The sequence below is a fragment of the Filicampus tigris genome, chromosome 7 (genome assembly GCF_054856515.1).
Source record: "Filicampus tigris isolate MCC_2025a chromosome 7, RoL_Ftig_1.0, whole genome shotgun sequence".
Taxonomy (NCBI): domain Eukaryota; kingdom Metazoa; phylum Chordata; class Actinopteri; order Syngnathiformes; family Syngnathidae; genus Filicampus; species Filicampus tigris.
The window spans coordinates 3309029-3335524 of NC_141223.1; the positions used below are offsets into that span (position 1 = coordinate 3309029).

At 39.9% G+C, this 26496-nt stretch overlaps 1 protein-coding gene across 2 annotated transcripts in view; it reads left to right on the forward strand.

The window, feature by feature from the left end:
* Positions 1–26496, forward strand: part of gramd1bb (GRAM domain containing 1Bb) — an 89621-nt gene that overhangs the window by 20355 nt on the left and 42770 nt on the right. For both annotated transcript variants that reach the window (XM_086035306.1, XM_086035305.1), the window contains exons 2-4: positions 6208–7266; positions 13226–13315; positions 16033–16059. In XM_086035306.1, coding sequence (XP_085891432.1) covers positions 6857–7266; positions 13226–13315; positions 16033–16059 — 527 coding nt within the window. In that variant the 5' untranslated portion in view covers positions 6208–6856. The remainder of the gene's footprint in view (positions 1–6207; positions 7267–13225; positions 13316–16032; positions 16060–26496) is intronic.

Here is a 26496-nt window from a genome sequence, read left to right on the forward strand (position 1 = left end):
TCTTTTTAATTAATTCAATGAGGCTTTGGCACTCTCTAATAGAAACATGTTAATGTAATGTGTGTGCGCACGTATGCGGCCACATAAAATGTGGCGGGCCAGATCTGGCCCCCCGGGCCTTGAATTTGACACCCGTGCTCTAAGGTATAGTGTTTGTGCATGCGCACACACAGTACGGACGCGAAATGTTTTTTATCTTCCTAGGGCGCATGAAAGAAAATAGAGAACCACTGCTATATAGATATAAATAACATATACACATACATAACATGTTGAGTATCTTAAATTAATTAATAAGCAAATCAACCTACAGGTGTGTTACAGTTTTACCAGACGACTTGCATACAGAAAAATAAACCCAAATCCAATTAGTTTAATAGACGGTGGACAAACTTTGATTGAAAGCAGATTAAGTATAGATGCGAGCTTGGGTCTTGTCGTTACTGTGGAAACTGAGCTGCCACTTTGAACTGTTCCTTCGTGACCTGAAATCTGTTGGCAAATCCTATACCAAAGTTTCTCTTCATGAATTAGTGAAGGGGTGTAGGAAGCAGAAAATAACATCCGCACATTATTTATCATCCAGTCTAGTGGAATGGAGTTTCAATTTACAGAAAATGGCTAATGCTGAAATTGTGACTTTTGCTGGTACTATAATGACGAGCAAAATGCCCGCAGCTTCTTCTACATCTACCATTTGTCACACTTGTCCATTTTTCTTGCCATTTCCATTTTGAGTGCCACCATTCCTTTTGCTGAAACTAATTCAATAAAGTGCAAATCGGGTTTGTTTACAGGAGCACTCGCGGCATTGCTATTGCTTTAGTGTTTGAAACTGTTTGATCAGATTTGGCGAGGGGTTGGTCAAACTCAGAGCAGACCATGGCCGTTATTTTCAAGCCCAGCGCTAGGGCTGAAAGATTATGGAAAATAATCTAATATCGATTTTATTTTTCCCCGAAATTGCAATTGCAATATGAGTTGCGATGTTTTTTTTTTTCAAGGTCCTATTCTAATGTATCTTTCAACAATGAATCTTTATTACAACAAACAATCAGATCTGTTATGCATTATAGAATACTGAACTAACGGTAAATGAAGCATTAATTCATATGTCAGACGATTTATCTACTACAATTAAAGACATAAACTTGCTAAATATTTTTGATGTGCAATTTAAGCGCACACCATGACAGCATAATTATGCCACACAGGTGTGATGTAAACATAAGTATATATTATACTGACACTATACTGTGCTGTGCATTGGAGTTTGTTTTTCATTCAACTATGTTCTGGCATCTGTCCCTATTCAAATAAACTTGAAATGAAAAAATGAATGAAAATACCGTGAAGGCACAAACTCAAGTGCAGATTACAATAATACAAATCAATATACTTTGCCACTTTATATCACTTTGTTTCATCAAATCCAGTGTCTCGACATGTGTGGCAAACTTGATCGTACCTATTTTTAAGTTTTTAAAAGGGTGAAAATGCAAGGCCTCAATTGGCAAGTGAAAAAGTCACAGCAATAAACAAATCAGCTCAAGTCCACTATTTAATTATGTGTCAAAGAGGCCCCAATCTAACACAAATGAGTCCAATTGCATATTATGCAGCATGCTACAAAACACACATTAAACTAGCAGTTCAGACGATGACTATAGTTATGAATTGATCTGCATTTAAAAGTGATGGTGGAGAGATTCTGGTCTGTCATTGTGATGCTGTTACAAAGTGTGTGGCCCTCTTCCATGTGAGCTAATGAATAACAGAGATGGGATTTTATAAGCAGCCCATTTGGCAGTAATGTGATGTCTTTGAATGGCAGACATAGTTACTGAGTGTGTGCTATGAATTACTCTCAGTGGCTGCACATTACAACCACACCATCTACCCGGAATTCCTCTCCCTGACAGTATGTGCTTGTTCTAACTGCACTCTTATCGCACAGTAGCTACTGTACATAATTAGCCTATGTCTCAGTGTAAAACCCGCGCGTAAACACGGGAAAAAGTCAACAATCCCATTCTTATGACAATTTAAGGTTAAGGTTTTATTCACATCTCAAGCAGCTGTGAAATTCCATTATTAACATAATTGTACTAATGACTTGCAATTGTGCTCAACCCAAACATGTTTTTTTCCCGAATATGTTCTTTGTTGGCCCACTAGTCTAAACGCGGCATTTTGATTAATATTGCGTTTGTGGAATATGAGAAATCCACCCGTTTTTAGCTAGTTCAGGTGGCGGCCATTTTGTCACTTCTGTCGACTGAAGATGACAACGAAGTGGCTCAGGGCTCAGATAACGACCAATCACGGCTCAGCTTCAGAAAACAAGCTGATAAATGGATGTACAGCAATAACATTAAAAAAAAAACATGAACCCCAAAAGTTCATGTATGATATTATTGATTAAGAAAAAGGACCATTTGGCTATAACTATAGTTTTAGAGAGTTTTATAACTGTAAGATGCCGTTTCAGTTAGTTTTCATTTTTATCTTATTTCATTAACGGAAATGTTTTTGCTTTCTTGGTCATCGCAAAGACACTACACACAGTAAGATCACACAAATGTTTTTTTTTTTTTTAATTGTTATGGATTACGGGTCTTACCGCAGATGTTAAAAAATGTTGCCTTATCAAGGCTTAAGTTGATTATTTCCCCCATTATCACAGTTTAGATGTAGCAAAATTGGGTACTTCACCCATGGAAGTGTGTTTCTTTTCCATAGTGGTAAAAACCTATTCTTAGAAGTTTCTAAATGAAAAATTAATGCTGGCATTTTGCAGGAGGCAGATGTTTACATGGTGGGAACAGCAATGCGTAGAGCAGCTCTGGAGTGGGAGTCACTTTGGGTGCTTCATAATACATCATCGCCAACATTTGCGAGCAAGCTTTGAACTTGTATTAAATATTAACATGTGTCTTAATGATTTGTGACTCACATTTTTTGGAAATAATCTCAGGGTTGTAAATACAAAAACGGAATCATTTCCCCCTAAATATCAATCTAACTGGGGGAATGGGCATAATTATAAACAACAAGAGAGATTTTTTTTTTCTTCATGCAATTCAATGGGTATCCATCTGTTTTGATACCCAGTTTGATGCATGTATGGCCAGAGAGAGATTTGATGGATGGGACCAGTAAAATCATTGAATACTCTGTACCTCTTATTTTCACCAGGGGTTGCGGGCGTGCTGAAGCCTATCCCAGCCGATTTTGGACGAGAGGTGTGGTGCACCCTGAACAGGTCGCTAGCCAATTGGTGGGCACTGATAAAAGTAGAAGGCCAGTAGTGAAAATAGCAATTCTCCAACAGCCACTGATACCAAAACTGTGCTAAAATGTCTGGACATCTGGAAGAGCTCTCTTGGCTTCACATGGTCATTTCATAGCATCATCATTTAGTATGGTCAATCATGATATGCTTCTCTCACCTATGCTTGATTCGCAAAGGGATTTTCCTTAAAAGCGGTGCCCTTCAATTAGCTTAGCTTCACTAAAATATCACACTTGATTCCCAGAACAAAGAGAACTGATAACGGAGAATTACTCAAATGAGGGACACATTTAAAATATTAGTATCTACAACTGTTAGCCCTTGGCTTATAGTGTCAGAGTAAAAGTTTTACCAGATGCTAATCTTCACTGGGTGTCAGGGAGCTTTCGCCCCGCCGACATCTAAATTTTGTTCTCATGGTGTCGGTCATCAAGCCCTGCATCGGTCATTCCAGCAATGATTCTAGTAATGACCCTGCAGCCAAGCAGTTGTTGGCTTAGTGCACTGAGTTCTCTCAACCTCAAGAAGAACACCGTATTCATCCTTTAAATATATATTTTTAAGTGTTTGGCTACAGGAAACATAAGTTGCACACTGTGTCCCTTCCCAGCTTATCAAACTTAATTTATTAATGCTCCTTTCCAACCAAATCTAAGTGGAATTATATGCATGGGTGAATGTTACAGTTCCTGGGAGAATACACATAAAATCTTGAGTAGATTTCTAGATGTTATTGCTCCATTAGCGTTATCAAGCCTTTGCTGTATGTTATTACAGGAACTCTTTCAGTAGTGTGTTCCCCTCCGGAAAGTGCGAATAGAGGGGTGCAGAAGGGTGGGTGTTACATAGGCTAGAGAAGATCGATTTAAACTGCTTAAAATGGGAGAAATGTAGAAAAAAAAAAGAATCAATTTGCAACGCCAGGTTGGTACAACATAAATGCAGATGTTCAAATTAAAATTTTGATCACCAAATGATTGTTAATGATAACAGTCAAATCTACTGTACATTTATTTATTTTCATGTTTAGTTCTGGCACGAACACTGATAAGACAAAAATGTAGTTAAATAGTGAACATTATTAGTTCATGTTCAAGTTTTTTTGAAAAGGTTAAAAAAAAAGTTACTTTTTGTAAAAGTTTGCCACCTACAGGACTGGAGTGGAACAGTTTCACCCAGCATCACTCAAAATGAGCTTCTAACATTTATTACGTATGCCATGTTTGTCCAGTTTCAGGGTTTGTATTCAAAACACATGTTTTTAGGTCAGGCTTTTATCAGTGTTTGCATACCTCCCTAACCTCTGAGAGGAACACGCCGCTAAAAATAGAATGGCTCCGAGCAATTAAGTTCAACTTTGATGGTCAGTAATGATCCGTTCAAAGCAATCAGTGTCTATTCCGTTCTACAGCGTGTATCCGCTACGGAGAGATAACTGTCATCTCAGTCGCAGCTGTAACAGCAAAGCTCCTCTGCGGTAGGTCCATCTGTTCGCGGCATTAATGTATGCGCGATAAAGTTCTCAAGCTGCGACGACAAAAGACGGCTATGGACTGCTCGGCTTCCTCATGCTGTGCGTTCTGCTTTTTAATGTTATTACAGAGTGCTCGGATGGCACAGGTGCGCCGTCTCTTGCCATACAACCATGTGTCGTTTTCTTTTAATGCAATGTGCCTCATAATTAAATGTAAAAGAATCAGCTCATCACAACTCAGTGGAGTCGCTTGAACACTACATGACATTCTTTCACATCTCACCTGAGTTGAGCCTGGAAATGGCATAGCATGACCCATAGCTGCCAGAATGTGTGAGGCTGTAATGAGAAACGTTGCCTGGCCATGATTAATTCATGATGTTTTCCTGCTTCCGCACTCCAGCCTCCAGGTCACAGGGAGTGGCATTTTGTCTGCGACCGTGCATTAAAAAAAAAAATGGTTTGCTCGCTATCGCTTCCTTTTCCTTTCCTGTGTCATGGCTACGGCTTTAATTTTCTGTCCAAAAATTTATTTATATTCAATTGTAGCATGACTTTGATGTTCCCTTTTAATATATATGAAATGTCAATTCTTCAACATATAGTTTGGATTGAAAATAATGATGATGATAATAATAATCAGGCTAAACCAGTTATTTTGTGATGTTTCTCATTTTGACTAGTTGTAAAGTTTCATTCCAAAGGAATTCATCTCTCACGCCTATAGATAAAAATGAATAATAACGTATAAAATAAGTTCAAACAGATGATTGTTAAATTCTCATTTTCTCAGACAGTAAACGATGCTCAATAAAACTAAAGAGCACGCAAAACTGCACAACACAAACATTTTTAAAAATCTGGAGTTTTCTGAGCCAAGAGTACAAATAGTAATTTATTTGCCTTTATTGGTTGTTTGTCAGGAAAAGCGGCATAGATAATGGATGGATGGTTAACTAATATAACTAATATAATTCATCATTATGTTAATAATTCATCATATTTTGTTTCTATCTGTATACGCTCCAGTGTATCTTTCATGTGTGGATTCTTTGAACCTTTTTATAATATAATCTTGAGTTAAAAAATAAGCAATTTTAGAAGTAATATTTTGTCGTTAATTGCTGCTCATTCTTATAAAATATGTAAACAAGAGAGTGGCGAGGGAATGACACATTTGGGCTGGTGCACGGGGGGGGGGGGGGCTTTAGACAGTTGGTCTAGGATATGTGGAAGTGTGTAACTCTTTACTTCCATTCACAACAGTCCCGCCTTCTTTTTCTGCGATTGAATTAATTGTGTCTACTTGTGAGTGTGTGTGAGAGTGAGCGCGTGGCTGTCTTGTGTGCTGTGTGCATTACGGGTTGCTTAACTTGGCCATCATCACCCTCGGGCTTGCCTGAACCCCGCAGTCCTATCACCTCCCTCTAACCCTTAGGCTGTAACTGCGTGGAGACAATGATACCCCGGAGCACAAGATTGGACCTCAAACCCGGGCCGGCAACAACCAGCATCAACATCGCAATAACCTCATCAAACCACCTCGCTGACTTGAAACGACAGCAACATACGTATTAACAGTGCCTTCCGCGTTTCTGTGAGCAGAAAAGGCAAAGGTAACAGCTTTGGCAGCAAGCTCTTAACCAAAGGCGGTGTTTGAAACTTGGCCTGCGGGTCCCCAGAACGCACCAGGGAGTCGGGTTACTCTCCCCGACATGCCTTATACATGTTTCATCTGCTGCTGGGAACAAAAGCCCCCTTTGTTATCGAACACAGCCTTCTCCTCGCCCAGCCTGAGAGGTTGAGTTTTGTACCATTAAAATTGCCCTTCAGTTGGTCAGCCGCAAAATAGATGCATATCATGAAACAGACTAGTCAGACCTAAGATAGTTGCTATCAGGACACTTCAGTCTACAGGCTGGTGTTTGACAAGGACTTGCGCAACATTGCACTAGGAGAGCTGAGGAAGGAGCGTGAGGACCACCAAGTAGGCAAGGATATAAATCGTGCCTGCTTCCTTAGGTTCTTTGGGAGTCTCTAACCCGTCAAGCGACAGTGGTTTCACGATCGAAATAGTATAAGTTGCCATGAGTGACACACTTAGACCTCCTTCACTCCAAGTGAGCGTTCCAAACGATGCGCCGGTATATTCCGACGGAGGTCGCAACACCGTGTCGGATTGCTCCATAAGGTCCAGCTCGTCGACCCCGACGCTCCGCCGTAAGCGCTTCAAGATGCGGCGCATGAGAAACGTCCCCAGTGAGAGGGGCCTGGGAAGGGAGCCGCTCAGCGACGGTCACCTCAAGGCGCGTTCGCACTCGGGCTCCAAGGAATACCTTCAGCTGCCGTCCATTGAGATCACGCCGTCCAGTGATGAAGATGCTCCGTCGTCGTGGTCGAGCTGCTCGACGCCTAGTGCCTCTCCACGACGGAAGCGTTTCCTGTTGAGGAAGTGGCTGAAAGTCAGAGAGAAGAAGGAGCAAGGCAGTGAGAGCAGGTTGGTATGCTCCTTCCCGACATACTGTAGCTTTCCTTTTCCCACTACTGCTCCACTCATCATCTTAATTCATGCTGCTTCAGAGCATATGCTAATTCACTCATCATATAGCCTACCACTAACGTCTTTAGAATATCATCTTAGATATGTTGGCATATTCATACTTCTTTCAACATGAGGTTTTATTGCTACTGCATTATCAAACAGCACTACTTAGAGGATTTTGTTCAAAGCAATGGATACTATACCAAATGCTAATATGATACAGTGTTGCCCAATGAACTTTTTAGAATACAAAATTCAGAACTTGGACAATTCTGTGGTTGACCAGAAATGTTTGAGCGCAGAAAATGTTTCAAAACTCAGCAGACATCTGCACGTCTCTTAGGAGCGTAACTGTAGGCATTTGGGGTGTGCATCTCTCCACGAAAGACGATTCGATTAACGGATTTCGTTATGTTAGGTGTTAAACGATTGAAGGACGGTTTGATTTGAAAGTGGAACGTTTCGGTTCGGTTGGACTGAGTGAAATTACGATTTTTTTGTTATTTTACACACATTTGAATGAATTTGTCAGCACGGTAAAATTTGAAGATCTCTCCAATAAAAGACGATTCGATACGTATCTCGATACATTTCAAAGTGGAACGAACCCTCACATTCGCACCTTTTAAATCAAAAAACGGTTTTCCGTTTTTTGTTAGTAGGCATCGTTTTGAAAGACATTTGAAATTGGAGGTTTGCCTCTTAAGCAGTGGCACAGTTCATGCATCAGATATTTGGCCTCCTCTTGGATGCCTTATTGTTAAATATGTTTTGTCAGAGTTGAGCAAGTAAACATGCAGTCTCACTTAAAAATGATGACATCAATTCAGAAGATAAGGTGAACAAAGTCACTCTCAGGTTTTCCACCATGATGAATTACTGACAAGACATTCTAATTTGGATCCTTCATTAGAGATTAAACAAGGCAAAGGGAATTACAATAAAATAGATGACATCAGTCAACTGAGACAATGAAGGCCCGGGTTCAATGCTTTCTCGACAGTAGTTCTCTATCAGTCTTATTTAAGGGGATACGTATATGGAATGAGTGCCAGGTAGCTCTGCTAAGTCCTCAGAGGCCAGTCACAGGAACTGGTTCATTACTCACACCGTCAGTAGCTTGTCTTTTTCCGAGACTCCATCTCTCCAGAGGCATCATTTCTGAGTATCAAACTGTCATTAGAGCCAGCAGACCATCAGCACAGACCTGCTTCCCCTCATCTTATTTGGCTTAGTAATTCTACAAAGTAGGGAGAGCACGGTGTCATTAAGACAGCACATTTCTTCAGAATCCAGTGCTGTATGAGTATCATAAATAATCCACATATTAATGATTCTGATATGTGCAATTGTGAGAACACACTGTACTGCTGTGCATGCAGAACTATTTTCTATCCAGTCAGCATAGCTAAATTGTGGGCTGTATTTTTTTCGTACTCTCTTGTATCTTTCAAGGCCGTTTACAGTTGACCGTTTACACTCCAATTTGTACCAGACAATAATTTAGGTGACAAGTAAGCTACAGTGGATTCTCAATTCACAAATGTAATGTGTTCCGTGACTCAATTCAAGAAAGTTTTCCCGTGCAATTAATGGAAGTGCAATTAATCTGTACCAGTCCCAGAACAAGATTATAGTTGCATGATATTTATCGCAGTGCGGTTAACAATAAATGCGTTCACTCGCAAATCCTTTTGCAACGTCTTAGCCTTTTTGCTTACAATACTCTGTCCTTTGTGAATCGCATTGCATTTTGGGATGTGGTGGCCATTTTCAAATCATCCAAAGTGATAATATATCACCGAGAGAACACAATCTCCTTTTGTATTAATAATTCTAAAACAAAAGATATTTATGAGGTTATAACTACAGTGAATACATTTTCTGGGTGCAAAGTCTAGTATAAAATATAAAGCATATAGTACGTGAACAATAGCCAAACTTTGGCTGGGCTTTTACGATTGTGCACCTTTACATAAACTGACTGACCTTGAAACTGCCAAGTTAATATACAAACATTACGAGTACTTATAGTTAACTTATTCTATCCCAATGACATATTTATATGTCAAGATCTTCATTATTCGGACTTCTGTGAAGAGCTTCTGAAGACTGTCATTGGGATAGAATAAGTTAACTATAAAACATATTTATGTCATTTTGTCTTTGCAATGGCATATTTATGTCATTTCAGGATGGGTCTTAATTAAAAAGTCTGGTGAATGAGTTAATGGTATAAACGGCCCATTTTCTTTTCTTTCTTTCTCGTAGACAGTGTGGATTCCGAAATTGACCAAACTGTGAGTCTTTGACAAGGGTTTGCGTCTGAGTGTTGTGGGACCACATGAAAAGACACTGGGCAAAATGTAATTGAGTAGAAGTATTGGTTACTTTCAATCGGACTGGTGCGTGCTGTACTTTGAAATCGGCAATGCTTTTGAAATGGGTACGCTTTTTTCAATCTGCTATGCTGTCTTTACATTTAGGTTCCAATATTTCACTTCATTTCTTCTCATTCGCTTAATTAGTCTTAATGTAATCTGCCTGGTTTGGTTACATCTCCCCTGATGGTTTTTACAGCGTATGAGTGCATGCTTATAGTATCAGGGTGAATTTATGTAAGACTGTCTGTCGGGGGAGATATAGTGAAATCCTGAGGCTGGATGGGACAATTTTCCCTGAATTTCATTGCCCTAATTTATCTTAACATTTCTGTTTCTATTTGTTGTACTCAAGCTTCATTTAAAAGAACAATGCAAAGCTTTGCCTTTTCCTGTAAAGCATTTGAAATGTATTGTTCAAAAATAAAAAGCCTTGAAATTTTGCAATTTTTTCATCGCGGTTTGCGGGTCAAAATAAGCATTTAACGCCTTATTAAAACACACTGAATGGCAAAACTGAGTATCGCAGATTTTAAATTTTTTCCGAACTAACTGTCGCAAAAAGCTTCGCTGAGCTAAACGCACGCATGTTAGCGTTGCCGCGACGTGGCTACGTCACCTGCGCATACATAGGCATAGGCAGTCGCGTCAAGGACGGTGCTACTTAGGCCACAATCAGCTAGGAACGGATACCCTTTTCACATTTCAACCGGTTCGTTTCTGATCTTTGGTACCTGGGAATCAATACTGGTACTCACAGGTAGTAATTTTCTGTACTTTTGTTCTGTTTTTTTTTTTTTTGGTGGTAATACATAATTTATTAAGACTTTTTCTTATGAGTTAATTTATTTAACAAAGAAATCAACAACAGAAAAATCAATGTAACTATTATTTTTTCAATATATAAAATTGGACATATAATAAAACATCATGCTAGATGGATAAATCAATGGATGGATGTAAGAAGCCACTTGTGCAGTAGAGAGTCCATAGATAAAAATAGATGACATGAGCATTCGGGTTAAACATTTATTACTAGTCCATCATCAGGAAGGTCACATTAACTACACAATAACCAAAGTCATTTAAAAGACTCACTTGCCTGACCGCAGCCACTGACTCAAGATCTGCAATGACTTACAAGCAGCAGATTTGTATTCAGTTAAAGTTCACTTCGTTTAACAGGCAAGGCTTTAAACACCAGGATGCAACTTGTGCCCCAAAATCAGAGTCAAAGGTACTGGGCAGACATCGTCAACGAGTTCTCTAAAATGCTGGAAGGCTTTGCTAAATGTTACAACAACCTGGAAGATGTGCAGCGAAACCAGAGCAGGTGACCAGCACTTTGTATAAATGCATTATTGTCTGAAAAGGATGAATACAGTATTCATGAAGTGAGCAGATGATGCTCGACAATGAATGAATGAATGAATGCATGACATGGATGAATGGCAGTGAGCGGACATGTGATACTTAAATAGGAAATGGATCCACTTTTGGTTGATTCAAATTCAAAAAACAATTTGAATGTGATATATTGTAAGTTGATGTGTACTTTTGTTAGTTAAGCTGCACACTAATTAAATTAATATTTGCCATTTTACTCATTTATCATGATTGACTATAGGGAAAATGAGTATAGTATAATAATTAGAATTGATTGGGTTTTTTTTAGATTTTTTTCATGTGATGGGAAATTTTCTCTTTGAATGTACTGGACTCCTGTTTTACTAACATTGTCGTAGTGAATAGAATAAAAATGACTGGAGGAGATTTTTGCGGATATAAGTCGGTTTACCTTGTATTCTTCTTCAATTGTGACTGAATAAGCTGCAGCAACAATGCTGCTGGGGCAATACATTTTGTCTTAACTGCTTCAAGAACAAATTAATCAGCAATCAATTATAGACAATCAACACAATTCTTATTTGCTCGCTTCTTTTATAGGTTACACCTCCTTGCTGTCATGTTCAAAGTGCTATTGCATTAATTCTACATCACTAATAAATTATTTAGGGGGAGCCCACGCTATGTTAACTTTGACCATGTCTTCATGCGAATAAGTACAAAAAGATACAAATAAATTTAATATAAACGCATGTTTGAAACTGGGAATCAAGTCAGCGCAGTTAGAAATGGGCGTTTGCGCTTTGTGGGCGTGAACACAGCTGACTTGATTCCCAGCCAATTGAAGCGGCTCCTCTCATTTCCTTTAAATTCAGCGCACGCAGGAGAGGAGCGTGGTCAACCTGGCCAGAGCAGAAACGGACCCGATGCAGTCGTCCGTCCGTGGGTGACAAAATAGAAAATAGAGCCCTCAAAGTAAATGAATGAATGAAGACCTTTTCCCCATAGAAAAATGATGAGGTGATTTAGAAATGATGCAAATAACATTCAGTTTAATTCTACAGTACAAACTGCAATATTTGTATACCGTTGAAAGTACAATTTAAGGAAAGTGCAAAATACTGTGCATGCATGAGAAATTTTCTACACCGATTTGAATTTTTGTACAATGTATTGCATACACAAGCCAGAGCAGGATGGCTGCAGTCCAACTCAATCACTAAACACTAAAATGTTTACTTTGTCTGCATTGTTGCCGATTTAGCCTTTGACCCAGGCGGCGGGGATTCGTGTGACTGCCTTGAATGTGACAAACAGATTTGACTTCTCTATGAAATATGTTGCGTGGTTATTACAGTTTCCAAAAACACCAGGATTTTTTTCATCAATCATTGTAAAATATTTTGTTTATGGAATTACAGTTGGGTCTAATGCAATTATGACTTGTTTAAAATGTCATAAACTGTAATGTTATTAGTGTTTATTTTAATATAGCATAATCCAGAGATTCCACATACTGAAACATGACAATACTAATATGAATATACCCTACTTCCAATACTTGTGCTGAAAAAAATAGATGCCCCCCAATTTTTAAGCTCAAGTACAGTATAGTGATATTCAAAGATGTTATATAGCCCCCTCTTGTGTCAATACAGGATATGTGCATAGAAGGAACCTCAGATTTGACTAAGTTGCCAAATCATGTTAAATAATGACAATCTACTATTTAACAAAAACTATATTCAACATAACCGTAATTGTACTGTTAGATTTTTTTTTTTTTTTTTTTACTTATTTTGTTAGAAAAACAATAGCATAAGTCTCCTTTGTTTTGCAGAGCTGTCACATTTTAGTGTATTGTACCGTATGTTAGTCAGTATAAGACATTTGTGGCCGGGGTGTTCATATGATTCAGTTGAAACAGCAACACATTTAGGGCATCGTAATGGATAGTGCTACACTTTTGCCCCACCGGACCAAATATGCTGCGATGCAAAATAATCCTACAGTCCTAACTGGGACAAGGTATAGATCATATAATTTCCCGTGTCCTAGATGCCATGCTGTACTTTGCTTTTCCTTTCCCACCTGTGTTTCTTGCTTGTAGGTGCAAATATGTCATGTGTGTTTTAAGTCATGAATAAATTGAGAACTAACTCAACTGTTCTCTTGTGCGACTGCAGCAGCCAGCAGAGTAGCCAGCAAAGCAGCCAACAAAGTAGCCATGAAGATGACGCCGCTCGCTTCTTGACTCCATTCATCAGAGAGGAGAGGTGAGCGATTGGTTTGAAATTCTTTTTGGGTGTGTTTAGATGGCGTGTGTCCCAGGGGCGGAGCCAGAATGTGGCTAATTTGTGGGCCTTGAAAAAATCAGGGTGGGCCTGAATATTTCTCGCACTGTCCCGACACATTATATATTCAAGTAAAATGACAATCTGAATAATATGAAGTTCAGAGCTTCCCTAGACAACCACAATTATGTCATTCTTAATATTCAACAAAATAAAATAAAAAAAACACCCACAAATTCAAAAATAATTTTAATGATTGACTAAAAATGTAAAAGTTCTGTCAATGTGGCTCCGCCCCTGGTGTGTCTTTTGTTTGAGTCCTATCTTACTGGAACGCATGATGATTCAGTTTCTTGAGAAGAGTAATCACTAAATCCTAGAACTGGGCATTCCGTCTATGTGACGGACCGGTCCGCCTATGGTGGACGCCCATTTGGTAGGCGATAAGCGATAGATAAAAAATCGTTTTAGCTGTCCAAAATGGTTGGCCAAGTTTACTTCACACTTTAGCGAGGCTTCTGAGGTCCTCAAAGGTACATAAAGGTCTGAAAAGGTTCTAGAAGGTGCTAAAAGGAGACGGCCGCGGTGAGGCTTCCATGTCGCGGTGAGTCTTTTGTTTCAAATATCGTCCAGCGGGGGGTGCTAGTGGTAGTTTGTCAACGTTGGTAGCAGGAAACGCTAACGAAAGCCCTTTTAAAATGATAGTCGGACCGGCCTATAGACGATTACTATTTGGTCCGCCTGGACAAAATAGCAGATAAACGGATGGCAGAAGGGTACCCCGGCTGTTGGCGAAAGGCAATAAAAGGACTGTATTTTTTTTTCTAAAATGCCCAGCTCTGCTAAATACCCACTACACTACTAATACTACCAATACTACGCATTCGTCCCTACAGTGCCCACTAGAGGGCATGTCCTCCTCCCATGCAATGAATAATACATTTTTTTTCTCTGAATCTAATGTCGTTACAAGTTATGCGGTTGTAGTAACAATACAGTTTCAAATACGTGCCAATCAGTGTTCGCACAAAACCTTCAAGCTTCTGATAAAAGCAAGAAGAATGTCCAAAAAAAGCCTACAAGAACATCTGACCTTTAAATGGTGGCACGCGTGTGCAGACTCCCATTTAACAAACATAGCCACAGCCCAAATTATAACAGGGTGTGCACACTTGTGCAACATTAGGCCACTTTCATGAGCCTCTCTCAGAAATATTTATTTTTCAATGCAGTTGTACAGGTTTTAGGTTACATTCAAGGCTTGCAGGGTTTATTTTTCCAGGTCCCAAACTTGACACTTGAACAGGGGGCGTGTAAATTTATTTTACTGTATGGTCCTACCATAGTCACCTTGGGGAACCAGACAGAAAAGTTTCACATAACATGCGATGCCAAAAATAGTGTTGCAAAGGTATGATGAGGGCATTTTGTTATGCCCAAAAAATCGAAATGCATCACCAGCCGGTGTAGACGGCTTTCGTCTCGGTGCACCGATCACCACACCTCCACTTATTCTCTCCGTGCTCCACTCCACACGCGTCTTTCTCGTAGTCTCCCCTCCTACGCGCTGTTCGAGCACCATCTCTACTTGCATGAACTCGGAGCAGTCCCCATGGGATGGCTGGCTGCTCTCCTCTCTTCTAGCGAGGGGCTTTTGCAGCTGCTTGCGGGGCGAGTTGCGTTCTGTGGCCGGCTTTAGAGGGCACGGAATGTCATGTCTCCTCTGCAGGTAAAACAGATTCATATCTGCTCCGCTGCCTGTTCCGGACTCTGCCTCCTCCATTCCTGTCAGTGTCACTGGACTCTCGTGACTTTTTTTTTTTTTTTTTTTTTTTTTTTTACTGCGTCGCTCCGGCTAGCTGTGCAGCTGCAGTCGGTTTGCTGAATGCTTCGTGTGCAGATGTATTTTCCTTTGGCGTGTAGTAGCAGCAAGCTGCCGGCTAATTAGTACTGCCGGCTGCATCAGCTACGGTTTGCTGTCATTGTCAGGAATGTACTTGTGCAGTTTCTTCCTTGTAACGGCATGTGTCCGCTTATATAATAACACAATGTGACTTTGCAAAAAGACATGTAATATGACTCATGGGTATAGATGACGCAGATTGTGAGGTTCAGGGAGATGTTACGGTGTCATCCTATAGGACGATGCTTATATAACTACAGTTAAAGACTGATTTACATATGAATTTAAGAGATGAAATGTACATACAACTTACTATTCAAAGCCAATATCTTGTCCGAGTCAGTGGATAGGCCTACGTGCTAAACCTCTTCTCATTAACTCATTCACTGCCAAAGACAAATTTGTCTGAATATTCTGAATGGGGTGTGTATATGATGCATTTTTATTCCGATCAGGCTTTTAACTCATTCACTGCCGGACATTTTCAGACCCTCTTTTACCATAATGTTTGAAAAAACAATGGAAAAAAAAAAAATATCAATAAATTCTTGGGATTGAATGGCTGGACTGTGAAAGGACAAATAAATCCGTCAATGGCAGTGAATGAGTTAATCCGAATCAATGTCTCCACGCAAACGTAGCAAATGTGATGTTTGAAGAAATGCAGAGATACTATGCTGCCTTTTGCAAGGCAGTTTAACCGCATCACAGAGACTCGCTCATCGAATGTTCTGAACTCCTGTTTCCTTCCAGGTAAACCAATAAAGTTGCGTTTCTCCCATTTGTCTGTGCGCAGGTCTGACAGTCCAGCCGACAAAATCAGGTGAGTGCCCATTGTGACCCACAAAAACAGATTGTTGTTGGCCTCAAACCGCTGCAGGTCACAGTGGGGTTGCCTTCGCTGTTGTCACCCCGTTCCGTCCGAAGCGGCCCTCCCATGCCGCGTGTGACACACATTGGCCGCTTTGTGTATGACAAGCGGTGTCTAAATGCGCTTTGCCTGTGGACTCAATGCAGTTGCAAGCCATGGAATGCCATTGTTGGCTTTGATTGCTGGAATAACACAAACAAGGGGGGGGGGGGCGGTGTTATGAGCCGTGGGTACGGTGCTGCGGAGATGTCAGTGTGTTAGGCAGCCAACTCGTGTCAGCTCATCCGCCGATAGAGCCAAAGGTATCCTCGTGATGGGGTTGAAGCTGAAAAGGTAGGTCAAGACGTGGGGTTGGTCGCGAGATGATCAGATAATAATGTTGAGCTTGTCCTGGCTTTATTCAAGAAATGTATGATTCTATGGACTGGCAATGTTTTGGTGCACTCTGCTGGTCAAGTGTTATTGCTATAGTATGTATCTGTGTGAATTTGTTCACGTGTGCGTGTTTGGCCATTTGGTGTGGTGTGGGCGTCAGTTTTGGTATGCATTTGCTGGTCGGTCATGCAAAATGGGTACCGACAGAGCCACAAGGTGTCTCTAAAGTTCACTGCACGACACGTGAATTTTATATTATTATGATATTAGATCTATTTATTTATTTATTTATATACAGTATATTTATTTATTTGAAATATTTTTATTATTTATTTTGAATGATCCAAGAATCTCTCGCTAAGCGTTCAGAAGCCCTGTTTGGGCATTAGTGTGTCATGGAGCAGCTCAACAAATTATGTGAGAGTGAATCAAGAGCGCCTCTTATAGTCACAGCCGAGTAGTGCAGGCCATTTGCCTCCATTGCTTCAAGACTCATTTAGGGAATAATCCTTCTACACCATCTAATTTTTAACAATGGCAGAAGTGATTTGATATGGATTTTACTAATTGACACTGACAGGATATTTATTGTTGTGGTTGTCGTTAGGCGAGGCAGGCAGTAGACAGGTTTATAGTTGTAAAGATCCTGCTGAGAACAAGCATTGAAATACTTGAATTCCGATAGTTCAATTTGTTCAGCAAACTCATGAAATGAGTATGTATGTACAATACATAAATCGAGTTAGGATTTCCCTTTCATTTGTTGTCTGCATGTTGTATGTATTTGTAGATTTTCATCAAAAGATTTGTTCGGTAATTCTTTTTTAAGTCTTCAGATGCCATGTCCTCGTTGCTCTTCCGTCTCGATTGCACTCTTATCGATCCTCGTCTGAGGTTTGAAAGATGTTTGCTTCCATTGATGGAGGTCAGCATAATCGGATCTTTCAAGTCTGGAGCCGCATAGAAATACATCGACATCAGGGTCACGGATCAGCTGGCAGTAAGCAAAAAACTAAGACTAATAAATGAAACTAGTCTTGCCTTGCATGACCAATGATAGTAAATGTCTTTCGGATTATTTGATTTGGAAAAAAAAATGCACCGAAAGCACAGAGGCTAGGAAGAATTTTAGTGGCTTCTTTTGGTAACAACCCAGGCTAAACATAGCTCCTCCCAGCCATATAAAGCTTGTCTCTCATTCCAGATGAATCACTTCAACATAGTTCCCCCCGACCATTGTACTACTATTCCTGTTGCTATGAATTTGTGAATAGCGAACCACAGATATCAATTACTGTACGGTAGGGGTTCCACTGCAAAAATATTTTTTGTAGTTGTGTGATGAAAGCTGAGTCAGTCGATTGATCGATGACGTCATTGATATTTTTTTCAGCACAGTACCTATGCTCGACCATTTTTTTTTTTTTTTGGAACTATTTTAATTTAAATGCATGTTTTTCGACAGACCAGCATAAAAAACAAAAACAATACAGCTATACAGTATTTCAATTACCTTGTCTATGACTCACTGCAAACTAGGCCACGTTAATAATCATATATTGTATCATATATAAATGAATACCGCTGTTTAGTGTCAAGCCAAACAAATCTTTATAAAGGTACAATTTAATAATTCGGTTGTGCAGGTGTACCTAATGAAGTGTCTGGTCAAAGGGGTCGTTGATGCTAGGAAACATCTGCTGTGTTTTGCTGGGAATGTTTGGACGGTCCTCAGTGAGCTCCGTGCGCTGGCTCAGCGGGTCCCACCTGCAGCTGCACACAAGCGCAGCGTGATGTTAGGACCCATGATGTAAGAACGCGTCTTGGCAAAAATTAGGTCGCCTGCTTAACCGGGGTAGTTACGTCTGAAAATGATTCATTTGCTGATGCGGCCCCAGCCCGGTTTCATCTGCTTTGCTGCCCATTGACGCGAAGGAAGTGGAAGAGTGAGGGAGCAAATTGGGGGATGGGGGGGGGGAGGAGGAGTGGAGCGTGATGAGGCCAGGGGGGGATGAAAGGAAGTGAAGGCCCACCCTTATCGAGCACAGCCATTCTCTTTGAGCCTACCAAAGGGGCCTTCCCACACACGCACCATAGCCGGCCAGCCAATCGGAGCACTCGCATCCTTGAGCCATCCTCCCTCGTGCCACTGCTCATCCATGCCTCAGCGGCTCACATTTGAACTGATGACTTTGGAAACGAGGCTGCGCACCGCCTGAGCAACAAACGGGCTATTCCTTTATTTTTTTAAATTTTTTTTTGTAATTCTCATGTCGGATGTTTATTTTTGGTTAGATTTCATGACACATTCAAGACAAGAAGAACAGCTTTTTTTTAAGGATGCGTTTGTGCTGAGACGGAAACATTCTCGCTGTCTGGACATCCTCTGGCTTCCGAGCAGTCAGTTTAGAAGAAAGAGGTGAATGACTTTTGCATCCTCGGGAGTTGTTGTCCAGCGCGAGCCGATATTTTGTTTGCGGAGGGGATGTAATGAGGCTTGGTGATGTTTTCTGGACAAGTGACTATAGAAGAGCAGATTTGAAGTGATTGAAGAGAGGCCATGAGAGCGCGAAGAGAGGCCAGGATGGTGTCCACCTGTTCAACATGCACAAACAGAAGGTCAGGTTGAATTTTTGGTGCATCAGTAACCCAGTTTGTATGACGGCATTATTTATACCAAGAGTAACTTGAATCATAATTTCATAGTTTCCAAATGTGCGTGATGTTAAATGACATGTCTCTTGGTCAGCAGTTGGGGAAATGCAAGAGAGCATTTTTTAACATTTTACCTCCCGTTTTTTTTCCCCCAATTTGTTCTGCTGTCAGTACAGCCAGCATACCAGCTGGCCTCAATTATTTAAATCCAATGATGGTTTCTGACTGGAAGTCAATTCGTCCATGCCAATTTTGTTTATATGATTATTTATGATAGAAAATGGATCAATCAATGAATCGTACCCATTCCTCGTGAATTGCTTATTAGTATTCATCTTGAATATATATGAACTCCCTAACTATTGTCACCCAATAAGATGTTTGCTCGCTTCTAATAAATTCATTTTTTTGAATAACGTAGCAACACATTTTTAAAAAAGAGGAAAGTCCAACCTTTAATGTGCATTTATTCAGTGTAGGAAAAAAAATCCACATTAAGAAACAATTATTTGACGTCAAATCATTTGTACCTCAATTATTAGCACATCTAATGGCCCTTTCATCTGCGCTTTCCTTGTTTAGCTCACGCCACAGGTTTTCAATGGGGTTTGGGTCTGGGGACTGAGATGGCCATGCGAGGAGCTGAATTCTGTGTCTGGTGAACCATTTCTACAGTTGTATGAGCTTATGCAATAAAAATTAAAATTGCAATAAAAATTTAAATTAAAAAAAAAAAAATTAAGTCTTAACCAGAGGTGTAACAATTTATTGAAAATCAACTTAAAATCGATTTACACTGCTTGAAATGTGGATGTAAAAAAAAATGAAAGAATCTATGTTGACATTTTGATCACAAAAGGATTTGCGTTGATAACAATCAAATCTATTGTACATTTATTGATTTTCATGTTTAGTTCTGTCCCTGACGAAACACTGATAACAAACGTAGTCAAACAGTCAAAAGTATTGAATTTTATTAATTATTTAAGTTTTTGGTAAAGTTACAAAATGTTACTGGAATAAGAACAAAATGTAGATGTTCGAATAAAAACGTCTTTTGGTTATAACAAGTCATTCATTTTGTTGAAAAAATATTTTGAAAATCGAATCGAATCGAATCGTTGCTCGAGTGAACCATTGCATGCCTACTTTTAACATTTTATAACCAGTACCGATAATTTTGGGAGAACTGTAGGCTGCAATGATTTTAATTTGTGACCCAGTATCAGTTAGAGCTAAAGTATATCGTCATCTTATTGTTGTAGTTAATCCTTGCTGTATTAAACGATCCACACATGACATCGGTGGTGTTTCACATGCGCATTATGTGTTAGCGGACCGTGTGTGCGTTCAGGCCCCCACTGCTGAGTCATCTCAAAGCCTCCGGTGACTCACGGTGTCGCTCACATTGTAAGTTAACAGAAAACGCCGATCATATGAACGTTTACGCCTTCTGCACAATCGGGTCGCAAGTTAACGCACTTTTCCTTTTGCAAAACACACACTCCTCCGAACTATTATCCACCGGGATGAAACTTAAATACACCCGACCACATGAATCACATTGTCTTGTTTCAGTCTTTTGACGGCGGGCATCAGTGGCCAATTTCGTTTTTTTTTTTTTCCTTTTTCCTCAACGGAAAATATCCTTCCCCTTGTTTCAGTCACCACACACCACTTAGAGTCTTTTGCAGCTTGAGCTTCACGTGCGGGCGTAAAATCCACGAAAGATGTGAACGCATCAATGACTGCAACGTCGAATGTAATGGTCGAGTGTCATTGCAAAAATAAAAAAAAAATTTAAAAAAATACATGGAAGTAATAGGTGAAGGAGCAGTTGTGGGCCTGTGATGACAGTGATTCATCATGGATGTGGGCGCCTATTCTTGAGTCACTGACACTGGAGTGAAAGGGGCTGCGTTACTTTGTACTCTAGATGCGATTAAACACACACAAATGCATGTCATTGTGTGTGAGGTCTTACTCAGAGATGACTGGAAAATGTGTGTCTTGTTCCTCTGGCAACATCACTGAATACGTGGTGCGATTCGAAGAAGGATGTTACAATATGATCATTTCGCAGTAGTTTTATGGAGGAGTTTTCAATCCCTTTGTTGAACTGTGCTCATGATGCGCAGTATGCACATTAAAACGAGCTTCTCGTTCTGTTTACACAAATATGATAACCTACCAAGGCCTCTCACTTACTTTTCTGTACCCTCACTGATAGGCCAAGCAAAAGAAGTGGAAGAAACTGATATGGAAACCTCAAAGGTAGGATATAATGATACTCCACACGTTAAGCGGTGATATTATTCGGCAAATATATTGAAGCATTGTTGAAAAATGGATTTATGGTTATGACACATTGCACCATACTGTACGCTGGCCGAACATTAGAGGGAGCGCTCCAGTTTAATTTAACATCCAATGAGATGTTATCCATGTCCTGAACTTTGTGTGGTGTCGGGTTTCACTGTTGTCAACATTCTCTCCAGGAGGGCCGGACGGTTGCAACGTTTCGATTTTGTGCTCTTCTACAGTGGTGATTTTCAAAGGGTGGTACCTAGTGGCACGCATTCTCCCTCTCGTGTTCCGTGAAAGGATCTTTACCGAAGTCTAGCTATTTAACTTTGAGGATCAATATAATTATATTTCATCTGTACTTTTAAGATTAATATAATTACATTTTAGAGCCCGATTTTGGTACACTGGCGCCCGTGCGCTCGGCGTAAAAACCGACGTGACATCATTTTTGTGCCATAGCAAGTCGAGTCTAGTGTGTTTGAGGCTTGGATTTTTAAGTTTGATTGAATACATTTTCATTGATTTTATTATTGAAGTAAAGTTTTTATTTTTATAAATTTAAGTGAAGTGTTGTTCAAAATGTTACAGTGACTTACAATAACCTTATATGTATATGTATATATGTATACGTGTATATGTATATATGTATATGTGTATATGTATGCATGTATATATGCATATGTATGTATATAGATGTGTGTATATATATATATATATATATATATATATATATATATATATATATATATATATATGTGTGTATATATGTATAGAAGTTATGTTAATTTTTTTCCTTCATAAAACTTTCCTTAATGAGCACCTAGGCCCACTACACTACTGTTTTAAAGTTGCTCATAATAGAGGTACTTCGAGAGCTAAGTCTATTTTTTGGTGGTATTTGGTGTAAAAAGTTTGAGAACCATTGCTGTAAATGACATGGTACACAGCATTTTTGCAATGAGAAAAAATGTCAGACGTCTTGAACATGAACATTGATAGCAGCAATCTGTTGAACAGCTTTGTAGGATATGTCGGATCGAGTGTCAAGGTGGTCAGAATGAATGTCATGAGCCGTGTATGCTTTATTGGTTTACATGTGACCTGTTTTTTTGTCCTTGATTGTCACTGTCCAGCATTTTGAAGTGAGCTCATTTTACATGTAGACATAATGAAAATGAGTTACACTGACCTGAAACAGCTAAGTGGTGAAAATGAAACATAGCTGTTGTGAAAATGGCAAAATAGCTAAAAAGATATTTAACTAACAGCGCACAGGCAAATAATGTCCGATATGTTGTATAGTACTGTTTTGCAGAGCTGGCACCAGTAGAACGATTTTTGAACATACAAATTATACACATCAACATTCTGTGGCATTCTACGCATTTCGGGTTTATGTAATCCCATTTTTTTCCAATGTGAAGGCTTTATAGACTTAATCAATGCTGAAATGCTTGAAAGTTGTGCGGCCTTGTTGCTTTGTCTTCACAAGTGACGTGGGTCATTCACGAGGTTCAAAATAGCTCAAGTAGTGTCCATGTCAGTGCCTTGTGGGTGACAACGGCATAGCAACCAGATAAAACCCCCGTTTTCAAGTCAGTGTTTGCGATGCTTCGTGATCTAGGACGACGTTCTTGGTGACATTTCTGCACCCCAAATTGGGGGTTGAAAAGACAGTGAAAGGCCTGATTGTCTAGTGTGAGGCAATGTCACAGTGATGTTGGTCAATAGCTCTCCATCCAGGCCTGCATCCCATCAACCTTTGGAATACGATTGATAGTTCTACTTCCATTAACCTCAATGTACATAAAAGACCTAAAATGACCGAACACCTAATATTGAAGCACTTACTTGCTAATGCACGCGCACATTGTGAATCGGATCAATTTGTGGAGGAACTCAAATATGTTATGTTCCTCTTCATCCGGCTATTAGAGTGGCTCTTATGTGGCAAAAACATTCATCAAATTAAACTGTGCTAATAAACTAACCACCAGAGCGTGCTGGAACTGCACAAATAGAAAACAACTTGGGCTTTTAAACAGATTTGCTGCTATTAATATTGTGCCATGACGACAACAATACCGTGGCAGTTTTAATATCGCCATATCGCGATATTGCCGATGTTGTGACAGCCCTACTATTCATTCATTTACACTCTTCACCCTGTAAGATGTCTATTTTTTTCCAAAAAGAATGTCTCAACCCCAAAACTAACTCTCACCCCATATTCGTGCAAAATGTATTCCATTTTAAAATGACATTACAATTCTTTGATTAAAAACAGCTAAGTTGGCCTCAAAAACACAATTTTCTCTCCATTACGATTTGTACAAAGGTGCTTCCGCCACATAGCCCTTGCAATATTTTGTGAGAAATTGCTAAATGCATTTTCATTACAAAATGAAGGTCCCATCTACTATCGTTGATCAGTTGGTGTGCTTACTATCAGGACAAGATTCAACTAAATGCACGTCCTATAACATGCTGCGTTTGCATGTGAAGTCAAATGAGATATTTTTGTCTTTTTCAATACTGGAAGCGAGAGGATTAAAGCAATAGGGTGAAATTTGGTTATCTGGGGCGATCAATCAGCTTGCTGATACCTTTTGTGTCGCTTTTCCGAACAGTGTCGAGGCAAACTGGCGGAGCTCAAGGTCATGATGTGATGACTCACTCATATGCTGCGTAACAGCTTGAGCCGCAGGTACAAATTGTAAACAGTGGCAATGGCATCACGTGGATTGGTGTAGGCGGCCAGTAAAGACACCCACGCGATTTTAGACATTGGATCCAATTTCTACGCTTCATTTAAGTTTACATTCGCAAGTAGGGCCTATTATGTTTCAGAATAAATTACGGAAGTTTCGTTTGAAGTTATTTTGTGACAAAGAGAGACCTACTTAACAAAGAGCTGCACTGTCACTCTACAGGTATTTAATCTCCATTTTTGGACGATTCTGTCCACATTTCCATTATGTTGCTTGAAATAATCCTGATAATCCCAATGTTCACCTCCTCTCCTCTCCTCCCTCGTTCCCCTTTGTGTTATAATTACGATGAGTGCGCGATGGGGGCTTTATCGAGAGTCTATTTTCATCCTGTTTGCTGCTGCCACTGCTGAACCAGGGAATGGGAGGAAGGCCCCTTTTAAAATGAGAGCTTTAATGTTAGTGCTTTGTTCTTTTATTCATGCAACACGTGGCACTCACTCAGCAGGCGTCTGCATCCGACTTTAGCATTTATATGGAGCGGGACCTGATCATGAAGTGTTATTTTAGTTTCTGACTCTTGTCATGCATCGTCATCGGTCACCGTGCCGTCTTGTTGTTATGCATCCACGATTTGGCCATGTGATGTGAACCTTGAGATGGTCTTTGTCTCGACTTTTCATTTGTTCCTTATCCTTGCGTTTTGGTTATCACAAGCGCCTCTGATGTATTGGAAACGAACGGATGAATGGGTGTCAACGAAATGTCATTGTGAATTGGCCGACAGGTGGCATCTGTGAGTAGAAAATACACCGACTTGACTATTAGACTTTTCTGTTGGGGAGCTGTCCATTCAGCACCACTCTGCGTCTTTTCTTTTTTTTCTCCTGAACGCACAACTGGCATCACGTGCAACATGCGTTACAAAAGACAACCAATGCGAACACGTTTTAGGCTTCATATTTCTGATGTCTTGCAAGTTTAGTAAATGTCACAGTCTCCGTCTGCTTGTTAATTTTATGGAAGTGATAATTGTCGCATTAGTCAGACAACCGGTTTAAGATTTTCTGCTTATTGGTCAGAGGAAGAAGGTGGAATGTGATGTATGCGCTCTCTATGAATTAGGAAGGCAAGTGCACCTCTCTTTTGCTCGGCTAGCTAGCCACCACGACGAGGTGGACGCCAGATGGACTCTGTGTGAGACGACTTACTAGGCTCTTGCTGAAAGCTCTCGCTGCGTCACACTGCCATCTTGTCCTCCTTTTTCCTCATTTTCTTCTCCCTGCTGTCCCTCCGTTGACTAACAATAGAATGTGAGGGTGGCCTCGTGTCTGTTCTCATCTGGTGTGGCCTGGAGTGTCTCTCACTCTCTCCTTCCTCCTAGCTTTACTCAATTAACTGGATCATAATAGTATGGTACAATCTGATTAGGGATGGTCATTTGCATTGTATATTCTCTTAATTGACTATTGGAGATAATAGTTGCTTCATAGATGCTTTATTTGTTCTATTACGTCATTAAATAAATGATGAGAGTCAGTATTGGTGACTAAGGCTCATCATGTTGAACATTCAAGTTAATAAAACATGAAATACAGTATATACATAATAGTTCTGATTTAGGAATGTGGGCAAGGCAGTGCAGGAATAGTGTACAACCGAAGCAATCAAGGCATTGGGGAGTTTGTGAAAGTTCAGAACATCTGCTTGGGAAGCGTTGTCATGTGGAGCAGAATAATGCTCTCCGAGTCCATGCTAACTAGCAGACTGCAGCTGTCTTCATTGCAATCGCCGCTTCATTAGCCAGCAAACAAGTTGAGACTGAATCAACAGCACCCTCTACTAGTTGTTGCCGCATAATGCACTCCGTTTTGTCTTCGCCGCCTCAGCCTTGTGATTTGCTGGCAACCAGCTCGGCTCACACACGGCCAGTCATGATGTCAAACGGTCTAGAAAATGGATGGTTGAATGTAAAGCGAAATTTTATGATAAATAGGGCTGCTCGATTATGGGGGGGAATTAATCACGAATATTTTGGGAGTAAATGAAATCTCAATTTTTCAAACCATTTATTTTTTTGGTACGAAACAAGAAAATGTTTAAACGTAAAAAAATATCAAGACAAATGCATTACTTTGAAACACTATGTAAGTTCCTTTTGGACCAAACAAAATGTATCAAATTAGTTATTGTAAAATAAATAAGGTGTAAATATTATTGAAATTCAAGTATGATTTCCTTGTGTAAACAAGTATTGGATATAAATGTATATTAATAATCGTTTTTTTACGATTATGCCAGTTTTATAATTGTCAAGTGTAACAATCGTAATTGTAATTGA